The sequence below is a fragment of the Prionailurus bengalensis genome, chromosome E3, assembly GCF_016509475.1.
Source record: "Prionailurus bengalensis isolate Pbe53 chromosome E3, Fcat_Pben_1.1_paternal_pri, whole genome shotgun sequence".
Taxonomy (NCBI): Eukaryota; Metazoa; Chordata; class Mammalia; order Carnivora; family Felidae; genus Prionailurus; species Prionailurus bengalensis.
This window is the reverse complement of record NC_057357.1, coordinates 8,372,953-8,390,691: the sequence shown is the minus strand read 5'-3', so window position 1 is coordinate 8,390,691 and position 17,739 is coordinate 8,372,953. Positions and strand designations below refer to the sequence as shown.

The window sequence follows — 17,739 nt, the reverse complement described above, 5'->3', positions numbered from 1 at the left end:
CCCAAAGGTTGGCTTTGCCAGGGAGAGGTCTCATGAGCAACTGAACTGTGGCATCTTCAGTGGTCATCGCTGCTAACCATAACAGAGTTTGGCTCGTGGGTCTCTCCAGCACCATCCTGTCGCAATTTTTGATGATTTCAATAACCGTACTGATGAGACTTCCAACATCCAGGCGTGGCAGTTGCTTGAACACAGATCTGCATAGATCTCATGCTCCACGATACCCAGTGGCTGTGCCCAGACGTTGTCCTTGCCAGTAAATAACTGCAGGCCCTCCTTCTTTCCATTCACCTTTTCTGGTATGCCTCCTAAGGGGGGAAAAAATTAATCTGACACTTGTTAAAATGGTAAGGAAGACTTTATTCAGGACCATTCCAGTAGGTGTCAGAACTGTCACAATAGGGGAAAGAGTTGGGGCTCTACAGCAAAGGCAGCTGGGCATTTCTAGCCAACAAGCAGAACGAGGGAGTCAGCGATGGGAAATTACAAAGAGCGGGGCGGGGGGGGTGGGGTTCTAGCTAAACAGACTTAGGATTCTTGCTGAAGGCAGGCCAGGGTGATCAGATATCAAGTATCAAGGGTGGGAAGATTCTCCCTAAACTAGGCCAGGCGAGGCAGGCCCAGCAAGGATGGGGGCCAAGTCTAAAGAGGGCTCAGAGAAGCCTGACTGAAGTTTGGTCAAGGAAAGGGTCTTTGTCATGCCTTGACCCCAACAATCCTCCACCTCACTGCACCCCAATCCACTGATCCTGCCCTCTTCCCAGTCCCCCACTCACTTCCCTTCTTATCCAGCTTAAAGTTCATGGTCAGTGAAAAGCTCTCCCTTGTCCCTCTCTCACTTTATTAACCTCCTGGCAAAACCACAGCCCAGGTAAATGCAACTCCCCGCCCAGCTTGAACCTGCCCAAGCAGCTAAATGTGGCTGAAGAAAACATCCAACTATGGGAGCTCATCTCAAATTCATGACCATGAACCTCAAGTGTGCCCTCATGCTGCCCAGCATTCAGATGAGATTTCTCGAGTCCAGTCACTCTCCTGCACTCCTAGAGGACTTACATCCTCACCCCTCTCTGTTCAGCCCTCTGTGCTTCCTGTACAGCTCCTCGGCACCATCTCACTTCCCAATTCGGCGAGAAAACAGAAGCCACCAAGAGACTAAAAGCTCCTAATCCACCAGCACGCTCCGCTGTGCCCTCCTCCTGTCACTAGTGATGAACTGATCATGCTCCCAGCTAAGGTCAACCCGCCACTACATCCCATTTCATCATCTTGTTTTCTCTTTTCATTGGCTCATTCCCACAGATATACAAATATGCTTTTTTTCCCCGTCTTGTCTTAAAAGGAAAAAAAAATCTTTTTTGAATACACTGTACTCCCCCATTATCGCTCCATTTCTTTGTTGTTCTATATAGCAAAACTCCTTAAACAAGTTGTCTATACTAGCTGTTTCCAATCCCTCCTCACATTTATTTTTTTTTTATTTTTTTTATTTTTGAGAGAGAGAGAGCAGGGGAGGGGCAGAGAGAGAGGGAGACACAGAATCCGAAGCAGCTCCAGGCTCTGAGCTGTCAGCACAGAGCTTGACGTGGGCTCCAACCCACAAACTGAGAGATCCTGACCTCAGCCAAAGTGGGAAGCCCAACCTACCCAGCCACCCAGGCGCCCCTAGTGGATTTAAAAAGAAATGTGAAGATGGGACGCCTGGGCGGCTGGGTAGGTTGGACATGCGACTTTGGCTCAGGTCAGGATCTCGCAGTCCGTGAGTTTGAGCCCCGTGTCTGGCTCTGTGCTGACAGCTCAGAGCCTGGAGCCTGCTTCAGATTCTGTGTTTCCCCTCTCTCTCTGCCCCTCCCCTGCTTGTGCTCTGTCTCTCTCTCTCTCTCTCAAAAATAAACATTAAATATAAATAAATAGATAATAAAAGTAATAAAATAGTAACAACAAACCCACTAAATTTAGGCTTTTGCCCCTCAGCAAAAACAAAACTGCCCATCAAGTCACCTGTGACTTCCACTCTGTCAATCCAAGGGTTGCTGCTTAGTCCTCATGTTACTAAACCATCATCAGTTGACATGCGGGCATACCTCGTTTTATTGCCCCTCGCTTTATTGCACCTCACAGATACTGCATTTTTTTTATACATCGAAGGTTTGTGACAGCCCTACACGGAGCCAGTCTTTTGGCACCATTTTTCCAATAGTATTTGCTCACTTCATGCCTGTCACGTTTCGGTAATGCTCGCAGTATTTCAAACTTCTTCATTATTTTTATATTTGTTAGGGTGATCTGTGGTCAGTGGTTGCAACTCACCGAAAGCTCAGATGGTCAGCAGTTTTAAACAATGAAGTCTTTTTTAATTGGGGTGTGTACATGGATTTTAGACATAATGCTGTTTCACACTTAATAGATTACAGTGTAGTGTACCCATGGCTTTTATGAGCACTGGGGACCAAACAATGCATTTGACAGGCTTTCTTGTGATATTCACTTTAATTGCAGTGGTCCAGAACCAAACCTGTACTATCTCTGAGGTATGTCTGCATTTGATAACCATCTTCTCCTCCACCACTTTCCTCTTCTTCTAGGAGACCACACTCACGCATTTCCTCCTGCTCGGTCTCTTTGGCTTCCTCTTCTCTTATCTTAACTCTGGAGCATTCCTAGATGTTGGAGGCACAGCCACAAGGCACTGTGGACTGGAGGCTCCACCAAAGACCAGAAGCTCGGTCCTCAGACTTCTTTTCACCATTTACACTCACTCCCTCAGTGACCACTTCTAGTCTCAATGTCTTAAATACCGTCTCTATGATGGTGTAGCAAGGGTGTATCTCCAGCCCAGATCTGAGCTCCACACTGTATGTCCAACAACACACTGACATCTCCACTTGGACTTCAAACAGGCAGCTCAAACTCTGTATATTCCAAAATCAAACGCCTAAACTTCCTCCCACAACCTACTCCTGTTATGGTCTTCCCACGTTTCCATTTGCTTAGGTAAAAAACCTTGGGGTTATGCCTTCTCTCACATCCCACATCCAACCCATCAGCAATTCCTTTTGCCTCTACTTTTAAAATATTACCAGTGTCCAACCACATGTTATCACCCTACTCCAAGCCACCATCATCTCTTAACCTGCATTATGGCAACACCTCCCTAACTGGTTTCCTGTTTCTGCCCTTGTTCCTGCAGTCTATTCTCAAAAGAGCAGTTAGAAGGATGCTGTTAAGGGGGCACCTGGGAAGCTCAGTCAGTAGAATGCACGACTCAATCTCCGGGTTGTAAGTTTGAGTCCCACGTTGGGTGTGGAAATTACTTAAAAATAATTTTTTTTTTTTTTAAGGATGCTATTAAAGCAAGAATCAGTTTGTGATGCTTCTGTTTTCAAAACTCTCCAATACTGACACCTGGGTGGCTCAGTCGGTTAAGGCTTCCACTCCTAGTTTGGGCTCAGGTCGTGATCTTAAGATTTGTGAGTTCAAGCCCTGCATGGGGCTCTGCTCTGATGGCTCAAAGCCTGCTTGAGAGTCTCTCTCTCAACATAAACTAAAAAATAATAATAATAAAAATAAAAAATAATTCTCCAATAGTTTCCTATTTTTGCCATTGTAAAAGACAAAAGCTTTAATAATTAGGATAACATCCTTAACTCATGATTCATCAACTATAGTCCCACTACAAAGTTTATGCCCATTGCCTTAGTGTAAATGTTAATAGTGTTCCTTTGGCTCAGAATTGAGCCGGAGTGGTCTATGTATTTCATGGCCACTCTACCCCTGTAGCCCTACCCAATCTGCATCCCACCCCACTCTCCTCATCTCCTTGCCCCAGCCTCCAAGAACGCACTGTGGCCCACAGGGCATGAGCTTCCTTGGTGTTCTGGACGCAAATTTTGACGTCTTCTTGAAATCTCCTCCACCAATCTCATTTAAATTGAACCACACCCTTCATCCCATCCCCATTTTTTTTCTCCATTGCACTAATACCATCTAATATACGTCATGTATTTGTTTATCTTGTTCACTGCCTGCCTAGTCCCCCAAAAAAAGTCAAGCTCCGCGAAACAGGAACTTTTGTTTTCTTCGCTACTGTAGCTCTGCCGCTTTAGAAGACTGCTAGACAGTCGCCTGCACGGGTTGGGAAACTTGCTCCTCACGTGACTGCACCGAGCGCCACCCGCCTGCTGGGAAGGGAAGATGGCTGCGCCCAGGGTGGCCTCAGAGAGAGGGCAACCAACGAGAGGGCGTCGGCTCGCTAGAGCGTCCACGCCTCGCCTAAGTCTGCGGTTGCGTCCTGGGAAGGCGCGAATTCGGGGGCTACGTGCTGGTCCTCCTCCCCACCTTTTTTTTTTTTTTTTTTTTTTTTTTTTGAGGAGAAAGGCATTAGCTCATTCTCGGAGATGCTTGGTGTGACTTGACTGCTGCTTCCCCACTGCTTGGGATCGGTGTCATCCGAGGCGTGTAGGACGAGGTTCTGGGATTCAATATCTGGGGTTTTCGCCCCTGGTGCAAGCTCCTCGGTCAACCTATTAAGTGACCTCACAGTGTCAGTCCAGCCTCCAGTTCTGGGCACCCCCGAACACACCCGGACTGCCTGTCGGGGCCAAGGACGTCTAATCCACTCCGCAGGTGCCCCACTCAGAGTTCAGGCCCTAAATGTGAATTCCCTGGCGATCCACAATCCCGCCCCCCCGCCGCCGACCCCGCAGCGCGGGGTGAGCTCCCCAGGATTAAGTCTCGTGAATCCGGACCCCCTCCCCCAGGCCCCAGGGGCAGATGAGCCCTTGGCCACCGCCCCTGCAATTTCCTGCAGACCCAGCAAACAAAAGGCTCGGGAAGAGAGGCGAGGCTGAGCGGGCGCCCTTCCTGCAGGAACAGCTGATGGAGCAAAATGGTCCAGGAGGGAGCGGAGGGGAGGGATGAAATTCCAGGATTCCTGGAGGACCAGAGTGGGAGGCCAGACCCCTGGATCCCGAGGAGGGAGGGAATCCAGCGAAGTGGACGTGGAGGGCCCCGGGCAGGACACCTGAGTTTCCTGGGCTCTGCCAGATCCCAACTGCCCTAGCAGGGTTGATGTCAACTTTTGGGAATGGAGGGGGTGGGGGGGACAGTGCAGTTCAGGTGAGCTCTCAGGCCCACAGGCTGGAATGGGGGGGGGGGGGCGCTGGGAAAGGCCTGAAGCCCTGCGTCATCTCCTCTGGGGCCCAACCTACCTCCCCCTGGCCCGACCTGCTACCCTCTGTGCTGGCCCCACCCAGGGCCTGGCTTCCTGCTTCTCCCCAGGCACAAAGCTTTTTCTGCTAAGCTTCATGAACCAGCACCCCCACCCCTCGCCCCCGGGGTCTTCTTGTCCCTTCTGGACCCTAGTAGCCTAGTCCCCCAGCCACTTATATTCCCTCCTAGAGCCAATGCCCCTGCCCCCCATTCCTGTCAAGGACACAATGGTAAGGGAAGGGCCACGTTCAGTGGGTGGGGGGATGCTGGCATGGAGAGGGGGCTTGGCCTCATATCCTGTCAGGCTGCCAAGGGAAGAGAGGAAACAAAAGACTTCCCAGCTGGGACAATGAGCCTCCCGATACCTCTCCTCCCCTGCTACCACTCCTCCTCCACCTCTCCCTTCTAGCTCTAGTCTTCAGCTCCTTCCCCTCCCTTCTCACCAATTTCTTACCCTCTGGTAGCCTTGGCTTCTGGTGTGAGCTCTGCCAGTCCTTCCTAGAAGATAAGGGCAAGGCAAAGGGGGGAGATGCCCTCTGGCTGGCCTGGCTGAGAGAAGGAGGAGGAAAAGGACATCGGTGTCCTTCAGGTCCTTGGGGGTGGGGCTGGAAGGCCAGCCTGTATGCTGAGTGCCACAGTGGAGTCAGCCAACCTGCTGACTACTGGCCAAGTACGTTGGACGGCTCACTTAACCTGAGCCCGTCTCATCTTTAAAGTGGATGTCAGAAGGGCACCCTGGGTGGCTCAGTCGGTTAAGCGTCTGACTTTTGGTTTCGGCTCAGGTCATGATCTCATTCGTGAATTTGAGCCCCACGTATGGCTCTGCGCTGACAGTGCGGAACGTGCTTGGGATTCTCTCTTCTCTCTCTCTTTCTTTGTCCCTCTCCTGCTTGCGCTCCCCCTTTCTCAAAATAAATAACCATTAAAAAATAAATAAAGGAGGGGCGCCTGGGTGGCCCAGTTGGTTGAGCATCCTGCTTTGGCTCAGGTCATGATCTCACAGCTCGTGGGTTCGAGCCCCACGTAGGGCTCTGTGCTCTCAGCTCAGAGCCTGGAGCCTGCTTCAGATTCTGTGTCTCCCTCTCTCTCTGCCCCTCCCCTGTTCATGCTCTGTCTCTCTCTGTCTTAAAAATAAATAAAACATTTAAATAAATAAATAAATAAATAAAGGAAAAAATAAAGTGGGTGTCAGAATAACGCCCATCCCGCCTAAGAGTTCTTATGATGAATTAAATATGATAATGTTTGCTTTTATAAATAAATAAATAAATAAATAAATAAATAAATAAATAAATAAATAGTGAAGTGTAAGGCTTTCCTCCATCTTTCCAATCTACAGTCTCCTCCAACCCCCCTCCCACTGGGCACAGGCTCCAATCACCATCATATGCCAGTAACCCCTGAACCTGTATCTCCTGCCAAAAAGCTGCCCCTGAATGCCTGTATGGTTGACTGCTGGACCTGCGTTCTGGATGATACACAGGGATCTCAAATTCAACCTGACCACACCTTCCTCCCTGGTGGCTGCAATCCCCTGGCTCCTACCTAGCTGCCAGAGTCTGAAACTTGAACCATACTTGATTTCAGTCTCCCCCACTCCCATGGCCAGGCTCCAAGACCTACCTGCTCTCACATGTGAGCGCATACTTCTGTCCTTTCAAGCCCTTACTGTCATTTGGAGACCTACATGTGGTTTTTCTGCCTTCAGTCTTGATCCCTTTCATATATATTGTTTTTAACATTTATTAATTTTTTGAGACAGAGAGAGACAGCATGAATGGGGGAGGGTCAGAGAGAGAGGGAGACACAGAATCTGAAACAGGCTCCAGGCTCTGAGCTGTCAGCACAGAGCCTGACGCGGGGCTCGAACTCACAGACCTCGAGATCATGACCCGAGCCGAAGTCGGATGCCCAACCGACTGAGCCACCCAGGCGCCCCAGTCTTGATCCCTTTCAATCTACTCTCCAAAGTTGGACACATGGGGTCTTTCTACACAAATCCGATAGGGTTGCCTCTTTGTCTCAAACCCTTCAGTGGTTCCCCAGGTGTTCAGGACAAGCCTGCACTCCAGGATTGTCCTGTGATGTCAGGCTGGCCCTTGCTCATGTCACCAGCTCATCCACTGTCACTGTCCTAGCAATCTACACCCTGGTGTCCTGAACTCTGGCAGCACAGGAACAATCTCACTACGTCCACACTCTTGTTTTTGCTCTTCTTCTGCCTTTTTTTTTTTTTAATGTTTATTTATTTTTGAGGGGGGGAGGACAGAGAGAGAGGGAGACAGAGGATCCAAAGTAGGCTCCACGCGTCAGCACAGAGCCCGATGCAGGACCTGAACCCACAGTGAGATCACAATCAGAGCTGAAGTAAGACACTCAACAAATGACCCACCCAGGCGCCGCCCCCTTCTGCCTTTAAAGCAACCTTTCCCCCAATCTCCTCTAGGACTCCAGTCAGACAGCATCATCTTCTCCAGAAAGTTCACCTTGAACCCGCAGGTTGGATTACATGTGCTCCCCCTGGGATCCCATAGGACCCTCTGTATGCCACTACTTATGCTCCACACATAGCTTCCTGGGTTCTGTTGAAGTTTCGTGGTTGTTTCTTCCCCTGGGCTGTCAAGGATGACTTTGTGTCCCTAGTCCTGGTCCATAGCAAAAGTACGATAAATAATTGTTGAGGGGTGCCTGAGTGGTTCAGTCGGTTAAATGATGACTCGTGGTTTCTGCTCAGGTCATGATCTCGTGGATCATGGGTTCGAGCCCCAAGTAGGGCTCTACACTGACAGTGCAGAGCCTCCTTAGGATTCTCTCCCTCTCTCTGCCCCTCCCCTGTGCACATACTTGCTATCTCATAATAAATAAATAAACTTAGAATAATGATAATTGCTGAGTTGGGGTGCCTGGGTGGCTCAGTTGGTTAAGTGTCTGACTTCGGCTCAGGTCATGATCTCACGGTTCGTGGGTTCGAGCCCCACATCGGGCTCGGTGCTGACAGCTCAGAGCCTAGAGCCTGCTTCAGATTCTGTGTCTCCCCCTCTCTCTAACCCTCTCCTGCTCCCCCGCACGCGCACACACACTCTCTGTCTCAAATATAAATGTTTAAAAAAATAAATGTAGAAATCACAGCAAAAGTTAAGATGACAATTACCATAAATATTACCAAATCAAGAAAAACAGGCTAGGTGTAGTAAATAATTGCCCAACACATCTGTATAATACTTTCATGTCCTACCTTTTTCTTACCTGTGTACTGGGGCTACCTCGTCATATGATAAGGACTCTGTAATACTACTTTCTATTTCTCTTTGTCTCCATCTTCCCTCTATTATGGCCAGTTGACTTTTTTTTTCTTTCATTATTGAAAGTTTATAAAGATCTCACTGAGGTTTACAACTCATTATTGGCAATGTTGAAACCTCTACCAAATTCCCTTTGTGTAAGGGCCGTAAGATTTCAGGCTATTTCAAACATTCTTGTGCTGGAATTCACCTTAAAAACTGTTTAAATTGATGGCACTCATTAACCAGGACAGTGGGAGGGGCAGTCAGGTGAGGGGTGCGGAAGCTTAAACTTCATGGGCTTCCACTAAACTTAACTCTAGACTTGACAGGGTGAGGTGCACCCTATGAAGGGCACTGGGATATGGGGGGAGGAATGACAATTTCTAGAATTTTCACTGAAAGGGATGATTTGTTGTTTATTACATATAGGGAAAGTCCTAACTCCAACACTGCGCCAAATAACTGTCATGATGTGGGTAGCAAAAAGGAAACCTGGGGCACCTGTGTGGCTCAGTTGGTAGAACACGTGACTTTTGATTTTGAAGTTGTAAGTTCAAGCCCCACTTTGGGTATAGAGATATATACTTAAAAATAAAAAATTTAGGGGCGCCTGGGTGGCGCAGTCGGTTAAGCATCCGACTTCAGCCAGGTCACGATCTCGCGGTCCATGAGTTCGAGCCCCGCATCGGGCTCTGGGCTGATGGCTCAGAGCCTGGAGCTTGTTTCCGATTCTGTGTCTCCCTCTCTCTCTGCCCCTCCCCCGTCCATGCTCTGTCTCTCTCTGTCCCAAAAATAAATAAATGTTGAAAAAAAAAATTAAAAAAAAATAAAATAAAATAAAAAATAAAAAATTTAGGGGCGCCTGGGTGGCTCAGTTGGTTAAACGTCCGACTTAGGCTCAGGTCATGATCTCGCGGTCCGTGAGTTCGAGCCCCGCGTCGGGCTCCGTGCTGACAGCTCAGAGCCTGGAGCCTGTTTCAGATTCTGTGTCTCCCTCTCTCTCTGACCCTCCCCCGTTCATTCTCTGTCTCTTTCTGTCTCAGATATAAATAAACGTTTAAAAATAAATAAATAAATAAATTAATTAATTAATTAATTAATTTAAAAAAAAAATTTAAAAGCCCGACCAGCTGTTGGGGTGGGGATGCTCTACACAGGTACTGCCATGGCAATGATCATAGGCAAGGAACAGGGGGTGACAGCCTAATTTTGGGGTGAGAGGGCAGTGAAGCACTCTAATAATGAAGGAAGGAGCACCCGAGATTTGCTCAGGTCTGTTCCACAAGCATCCATCCAGGTAGTGATTTGGCTGCTCACTTACGTAATGTAATACAGTAGATACTGAATTAGCTTTGCTAGGAAGTAGTCCTGGGTGGATGGAGGGTGGAGGAAATGACTTCACACTCACAGGATAGACACTCCTGAGCATTGGAGTGAAAAGCTCAGATATCATCTCCAAGGAAAGGGGAAATACTGGGATTCCTGCCCCATTAGAAGATCTTTGAGGCCAGGAGCCTTGCTTTACAAATCTGCAAACTAGCACAGTGATCGCGTGGCACATAGCAGATGCTTAATAACAGCTTTATTTTATTGATTCCTTTATTTATTTTTTGTGTTTTTTTATGTTTATTTATTTATTTGAATAATCTCTACATCCAGTGTGGGGCTTGAACTCACGACCCGGAGGTCAACAATTGCAGGTTCTTCTGACTGAGCCGGCAAGGTGCCCCATTATTCATTCTTTTACTGGTATACATTAGATATTGGGAACTGGCTTACATGATGGGAGGGGTGGGGACTGAGGACCCTATGATAAGGGATCGACTGGGTGTTTTTTTTTCTCTAATATTTATTTATACTTGAGACATAGAGACAGAATGTGAACAGGGGAGGGGAAGAGAGAGAGGGAGACAGAATCCAAAGCAGGCTCCAGGCTCTGAGCTGTCAGCGCAGAGCCCGATTTGGGGCTTGAACTCACGAACATGAGATCATAACCTGAGCCGAAGTTGGACACTTGACGGACTGAGCTACCCAGGCACCCCTCAACTGGGTATTTTCTTATCTGAGTTCTCTTCCCTATAGCTGAGGGGGCCTGGTTCTCAGGGGTCAGAAATACAGGGTTCGAATCTGCAGTGAGCTGCACCCCTCTGTCTCATCAGCCCTCACTCCCCCCTGCCTCATTTCTCTGTGCATCTGTGTGGGTCTCTCTTTACCATTCAGGCCATCCACCCCCCACCCCATCAGGGATCCCAACCAAATGAGACAATTCGAGCAATCAAGGGCACAAGGAGGTTGAGCACAGAGCCCAGGAAGAGATAGAGACATAACTTTTGGAGGAAAGAATTTGAGTGTGTAGTGAGAAGCAGGGAAAGGTGTGTGTGTTCCGAGTGAGGAGGTGGGTGTTTAACCTGGAGGAGAAGCTGAGTGAGAGAAGGGAGATATGGCTTGGATCAAGGAGGGAGGAGGGGATTCCTGGCCCTGGCCTGGTCTGCCTGGCTCCAGCCAAGCCGGCTGTTTCCTGCCCTCCGTGACCCCCCACCCCGGAGCAGGACCCAGGCAGGGCCATGAGGAAGGGCAGGGGTGTGGGGAGCACACTTGTGGCCGGAAGATAAGTGCGCTGGGACAAGAGGTCACTGCAGGCCTAGCTGTCCTCTTGGGGGGTTAGAAGCGCTTGGCAGTCTCCTCACCCCCCCCTCCATCCACCTCCCTCCCCAACGTCCTGGGCAGCAAGGAGTGTTCCTTCACTCTCTCGGCTCCTCAGCAACTCCAGACTCTGTCTCCCTTAAATTTCTGAGTTAAACCCGTTTCTTCCAGCTCTTCACTGGCGGACTCCTGCAGCGCCCCCCCCCCCCTCCATAGGTGACCTGACTTATAAGGGGGTTGGTGGGAGGAACACTGTTTTCCTGGACCCTCCCCTCTAACTGATGGGATGGGGGTGGGGAGGTGGCAAAGAGAGGAAGGGCCCTCCCAGCCATCCCAAGGGCCCCCAGGAGCCAGACAGGAAACGGCCTCTGGAAAGACAGCAGCAGCCCCGGCCCAGTCTCAGGGGTCAGGGCTGCGGGCGGCAATGAGCTCTCCCCAACGCGACAGTGAGAGTGAAGATGGTGATTTGGGAATCCATCCAGACTCTTTACTCTCGGTCCCACCTACCTTTTATTTACTCCTGCTTCCTTTTTTTCTATACTCCTCCCCATCTCAACCCAGTTGCCCCACTTCGCTAGGTTGCGCGCACAGCAGGTCCCCATACCTAATGTTTGTTGAGTGATTGTGTGAACGTTCGCTCCAGGGTCATCTAAGCAGCGATCGCTGTCTCGGGAGCCCAATGCGCCACCCTCCATCCTCAGAAACTTCCCCCAAACACGGTCCCCTGCGCCAACTATGGAGTAGTGGGCGCATCCAGGAGTAGAATCCAAAGTCCGCAAGAAGGTTGGAGCGGGCTTCGAGTGAGTAGTGCACTTTTCCACGCACGTCCGGGCGGCCCTCCGTGCTGCTGCTGGGTGTGTTTCTCCGCTGCCTGCCGTGTGCTGGGTTCGGACCTGCCCCGGGGGTCCCCGGGCCCCGGCCCCGACACGCGCGGTCCGCGTCAGGGCGCACGGCCCCCGCGCACGTCTGGGCGGTCCCCGGGCTCCGCGCCCGCCGCCCCTCCCCCTTCTCCAAACTTTCTCCCAACTTCCCGACCTGCTCCGCTCGGCGTCCCGCTCTGCTTCCCTCATGAATTATTCAGCAGTGCGCGCTCCAATCAGCGCGCCCCGGCCCCCACGCCGAGCCCGGACTCGGGGAGGGGGGGAGCTCTCCCGCCCCCCGCGCGCCCCTCCCTCCCCGGCCAGGCGCCGCCCGGCCCAGTCCCAACCCGGCCCAGCCCCGGCCCGCCCGGCCCCGCGCCGCAGTCTCCCTCCCTCCCGCTCTGTCCCCGCTCCGCTCCCACCCTCCCGGCCGGCTCGGAGCGCACCCGGCCCGGCGCGCGAGCAGCACCACTCCAGGGAGGGGGGGAGACCGCGAGCGGCCGGCCCACCCCCAGCCAGCCGGGGCGGGACCCCGAGGCCCCGGAGGGACCCCGACTCTAGCCACGTCTCGCTCTGCGCCCGCCCGGCGCAGCCAGTGCGAGGACGCCCCCCGCCCGCCCGCGCGCGCGGCGGGGACGCGGGGCCACACCTGGACGCCGCCGCCTGGTGCCTGTGCGGAGCGCGCCCGCATGGGCCCGCGCTGAGGGCCCCGACCGAGGGTCCCGGGTGGGGAGTCGGTGTCTGCCGTCTCGAGGGGGGGGTCCGACCTGGGGGGGCTAGTGCCCCCCAAACTCGGATCGGATCCAACCCGAGAAAGGCGGCGCCATGGAGCTCCGGGCTCTGCTTTGCTGGGCTTCGCTCGTCGCGGCTTTAGAAGGTGAGTTTCCCAGGGGGCACCCCGGCACTCCAGGGGCCCCCAGAGTTGGGCCTCGGAGTGAGGGAGCCGGCCTCGGTCTGCCCCTACTCCGGCACCCCAACCCTGAGCACTTCGGACCAATAGTGCTAGACCGGGCGGGGGGCGGGGAGGAGGCGGCCCAGCGGGGAGTGGAGTTTTCTTTTGTTTGGGAAAGAGAAGGAGTGGAGCTCCGTCCCAGGACTTGCCCCTGCCCCAGCTTCCCAGATTCTTAACCCTGATTCCGTACGCCCTTGGCAGCCTTTCCTTTTCTCCCTCCTCCAACCTTCAAACTGTCTCCAAAGCTTCTGTCCCTCTTCCCACCTCTGCCAAACATGAGGAAACGTTTCTGGAGGAACAACTGTAGACCAGGCAGAATGCTAGGCCAGAAAACTGCCCCCACCCCCATTCCTCATCGTTCACACCTTGATCCTGCGGTTCCCCTGGCCTCTGGCAGCTGGGCCACCTTCTAAACTCACCCTCCAAACGCCCAAATCTGTCTCAAAGCCACTGCCTCTGCTGCCGTGAGGCCCCCTCCCTGGTTTCCCCAGGCTGCACCTCAGCCCTTTAAATGCCATCTAGACCCCAGACTTGCACTAGTCCTGCCTAGGCCCCCTTCTCCAACCCCCACAGGCCAGCAGAAACTGACCTTCACAGCCCCCGGGTCACCTGAACTTAGCCTAATAGCTACCAATCTCTCTAGATTTCTGATTTTTCTGTGTTCCTCCCAGATGTTTCTTCATCCAGGAGTCTTTTCCCTCGCTTCATCTCTTAGAGGGGGAGCCGAGCCCAGAGCCCTATAAACCCTCCTCCTACGGCCCTAATCTCCTTTCAATGAGCTGCCTCCTTCCCCCCCTTCACTGCCTGGAATCAAAGGGGTCTCTGGCGGTGGGGGGGGGGGGCAGGGGGGGCGCTGCTGAGGAGGAGGAATCAAAGGCAGTTGGAAACCCCTCTCCCCCAGGCTGGGCAGTGCTGCTCTGGGCTGGGGATCAAAGGCTGGGGAGGGGGAGAGGGAACCCTTGCCCGGCTCCGAGAAAGAAGGGGAAATAACTGAGTGAGGGAAAGGAAGACAAAGTGGGGAGATACGCCCCAGGGCAAAGCATGTCGAGAGGGAAGGAAAGAGGCAAAGGAGAAAGGGGGAATGTTTTCATGCTGCTAAGTAAGTTCCTTCCCAGCCTGAGGCCTGCGCTAAATTTTCACCTTCACAACAGCCCTGCTGTGGGAGGGATTGTTGCCCCATTTTACAGATGAGGAGACTGAGGCTTAGAAGAGTGAGATAACCTGCCCAGGGCCACGTGCCCCGGTGAACGTGAAAGGCTGGAGACGGAAAACCTAGGGGAGTATAGTGACAGAAATGGAGGTGCACAGAGGGTGGAGGAGAGAGGTGAGAGGCAAGAGAATTGACAGACTGAGGCAGGCCCTCTGAGCCTGAGATAGGAGGAGAGAAAGTGAGTCTCTCAGAGCGCTGAGGACAGCCCTGAAACAGACAGTGTGTAAATTGGAGACAGGAAAACACTATCCAGGCTGGAACAATGGAGGGTGGAGACGGCAGCCTCTATCCACCCCCTTCCCAGAACCCGGGCATCCTGTCCCCAGCGTGCCGGGTTGGCTCCTGCCACCCCCGGGGGCCCGGGCCTCACCTCGGGTTGGCTGGGGTCCCGTCTGACCCCTTGCCCTCCGTGGACATCACTTGGCCCCTGGGAGGAGGCTGCCCCACCCACCCACCTTCCCTTCTCCCCTGCAGCCCCCACAGGGGCAGAGGGAAGCAGGCGGGTGAGTAGGGGGAACCTGGTCCCAGGTGTGCTGCTGGCTCCCCTGGGGGCCTCCCACATGGCACTGGCCTCCCAGGGGATTCCCCTACCCTCCCTCTACCCTCCACTGCCAGGGGCTGTGATGTTTCTCCTAATCCCCCCTTTCCGCCAGAGCCCCACCCCTCCCCCGATGCCCCTCCCCAGAGACCAGAGCGGAGCGGAGCCAGGTGTGTTCACCCCTCCATACACACACCCCTAAAATCTCCTCCCCTTTTCCTTCCCGTAACCAAATCCAGATGTGAGGCCTCTGCAGGCAGGGGCCAGGGCGGGAACCCAAGCGTCCTGGCCTCCAGCACTTCCTCCTCTGACAGCAGCGAGCTCTTGAGGTGGGGGCAGGGGGTGGTGGTGGCAGGGCTGGGCCTGGGCAGCTGAGTACCACCTTCAGGGATCTAAAGGACTGGAGTGTTTGGTCCCAAAAGGAGGTGGGAGCCTGGAGCAGGAATGGGGTTGCAGGGAGGGAGGCAGTGACTTTGGATTTGAGGAAGGGACTGTGAGTGGAGGTGAGGCAGGCCCTGTAGGGAAGGGTATCCCCCTGCCTGCGGTTCTCTTCCCTCAGGTCATGCCACGTCGGGGTTCTAGTTTAACCCTGTCTGAGCTGTTTGGCCTTCGCCTTTCCTCAGGGCAGAGCGGTTCTCAGAAGCCTAGATCAGGGAATTCGGAGGGGGGCAGCCCGGTGCCTGCCAGCTGTTAGGGGTGGGGTTGGCACTCCAATAAAGAGATGAGAAACAGGGTGGCAGAGGACAGGACTTGCTCCCCTCTTCATCTCTCGGCTCAGTCAGCCCCAGTGCCACCAGCTTGGAGCTCAGAGGACCCACCTGCCTCAGTCAGTTCCCAGGGATCTGGTCTCCCTGGTGTCTCCCCCAGTGCTGACTGTCTGTCTGTCTGCTGTCTGTCTTAGAGACCCTGCTGAACACGAAACTGGAAACTGCAGACCTGAAGTGGGTCACGTTCCCTCAGGTGGAGGGGCAGGTAGGAGGCAGGCCCAGGAGCTGGGGCTTGGAGGGACACCGAAGGAGGAGGGACAAGAGGTACCTGTGCTGGCCTGCTTCCCATGCCGCCAGCCCCCAGATCACAGCAGCCTGAGCCCCTCCTTGCTTTATCACAGACACCCCCCCAAGCAGCCCCCAAGCTGATTCCCCCCACTCTCCCCACAGTGGGAGGAGCTGAGCGGCCTGGATGAAGAGCAGCACAGCGTTCGGACCTACGAGGTGTGCGACGTGCAGCGGGCCCCGGGCCTGGCCCACTGGCTGCGCACCGGCTGGGTCCCGCGCCGGGGAGCTGTCCACGTGTATGCCACGCTTCGCTTCACCATGCTCGAGTGCCTGTCCCTGACCCGGGCCGGGCGCTCCTGCAAGGAGACCTTCACTGTCTTCTACTTCGAGAGCGATGCTGACACGGCCACAGCCTTCACGCCAGCCTGGATGGAGAACCCCTACATCAAGGTACCCGGGCACCCGGGACCCAGCCGCCGGCCAGTGTGGGACTGCGGCAGGCCCATTGTGGTCCAGGGGCAATGGCTGAGCTTCCGAGGCCCTGGGGGTTTGCGGGGGCGCTGGGGCCTGGAAGCAGGATGCTGCAGCCTGGAGAGGGAAGAAGGTGGTTGGCTGGGTGGAGCAGTCACGTGTAGTTGAGCTGCCCCCAGGACCCCCGGGGCAGGGTGGGGGGGGGTCGTCTAGACCACCTCTGCCACTTCCCACCTTCTCCGAGTACACCTTGCCCTTCAGAGACTCCTTTCTGCGCCTTCCATCCAATTCCTACTTGCCTTGCAAGCTTCAACTCCCCCAGGACGCCTTTGCCCTGGGGTCTCCCGCCAGCTACAGATCTCATCATGCTTTTAACTTCTCTGTTTCCTTCGTTCCTGTTTCCTCGGCTCCGAGTCCAGGGGCCTGTCATAGAGCAGGTGTTGATAAATGTCTGTAGGTTGAGTGAGTGAAGAGAAAGGGTGGGTGCAGGACAGAGGCTGGACGCATCATTAGGAGCTCAGCAAGCATTAATGGGTAATGTTGGGGCCTGCAGGCAAGTGGAGAGAAGGTTCTGGAACAGGAACGGAGGTGGTCAGGGAGAGGGTGAGCTGGGAAGAAGAAAATAGTCCCCCAGGCCCTCGGGGAGCGGAGGACAGTTGGCAATGAGTCTCTCCCTGCTCCTGGCAGGTGGACACAGTGGCTGCTGAGCACCTGACCCGGAAGCGCCCTGGGGCCGAGGCAACCGGGAAGGTGAACGTGAAGACGCTGCGTCTGGGCCCACTCACCAAGGCTGGCTTCTATCTGGCCTTCCAGGACCAGGGTGCCTGCATGGCCCTGCTGTCCCTGCACCTCTTCTACAAGAAGTGCGCCCAGCTGACCGTGAACCTCACCCGCTTCCCGGAGACTGTGCCTCGGGAGCTTGTGGTGCCCGTGGCGGGGAGCTGTGTGGCTGACGCCGTCCCCACCCCCGGCCCCAGCCCCAGCCTCTATTGCCGGGAGGATGGCCAGTGGGCCGAGCAGCCGGTCACGGGCTGCAGCTGTGCCCCAGGGTTCGAGGCCGCCGAGGGGAATACCAAGTGCCGAGGTGAGGCCCAGCGTCTTCTCCGTAAAGCTTGCCCACCCATGCAGCTCGCCCATACCCCGCTCTTGGACCCACTCCAGTTTCCATTTTGAACATTTCTCTGTTCTCAAGGGCACTCACAGGGCCTGTTTACAGAGCCCCCAGGATAGTTCTGAGCTCTTTCACACCCTTTCTCCTAACTATGTCCCCAATTCTTTCCTGGATGAGGGGTGAGGGGCGCAGGGCTGACCGCTGGACGAGGGTACCTTGTTGGGCTCTGAGGACAAAGGCATCGTGGTCTCTGTTTCTTGTTCATTATGGTTTCCTCTAATTTACTGAGACTGAATTCTCACTTAGCTATTTTTCTCTAGCGCGTGCGTGCAAAACTCAGGTTTTGTAGATTGAACATAAGGGATCTGGGAACTTCTGTGGAAAAGAAAATGACCTTACTGTCACTCACCTCCACCTGCAGTTGGCCTCTGACAGTGACAGGGCCCAGCAGTCACAGCAGGACC

At 53.9% G+C, this 17,739-nt stretch overlaps 1 protein-coding gene across 3 annotated transcripts in view; it reads left to right on the top strand.

The window, feature by feature from the left end:
* Positions 1-17,739, top strand: part of EPHB4 (EPH receptor B4) — a 30,425-nt gene that overhangs the window by 829 nt on the left and 11,857 nt on the right. For 2 of the 3 annotated variants that reach the window (XM_043559737.1, XM_043559738.1), the window contains exons 2-4: positions 15,600-15,670; positions 15,856-16,143; positions 16,852-17,248. In XM_043559737.1, coding sequence (XP_043415672.1) covers positions 15,600-15,670; positions 15,856-16,143; positions 16,852-17,248 — 756 coding nt within the window. Of the gene's footprint in view, positions 1-12,348; positions 12,876-15,599; positions 15,671-15,855; positions 16,144-16,851; positions 17,249-17,739 lie in introns of those variants that run through there. The other variant, XM_043559736.1, reaches the window with a different exon arrangement.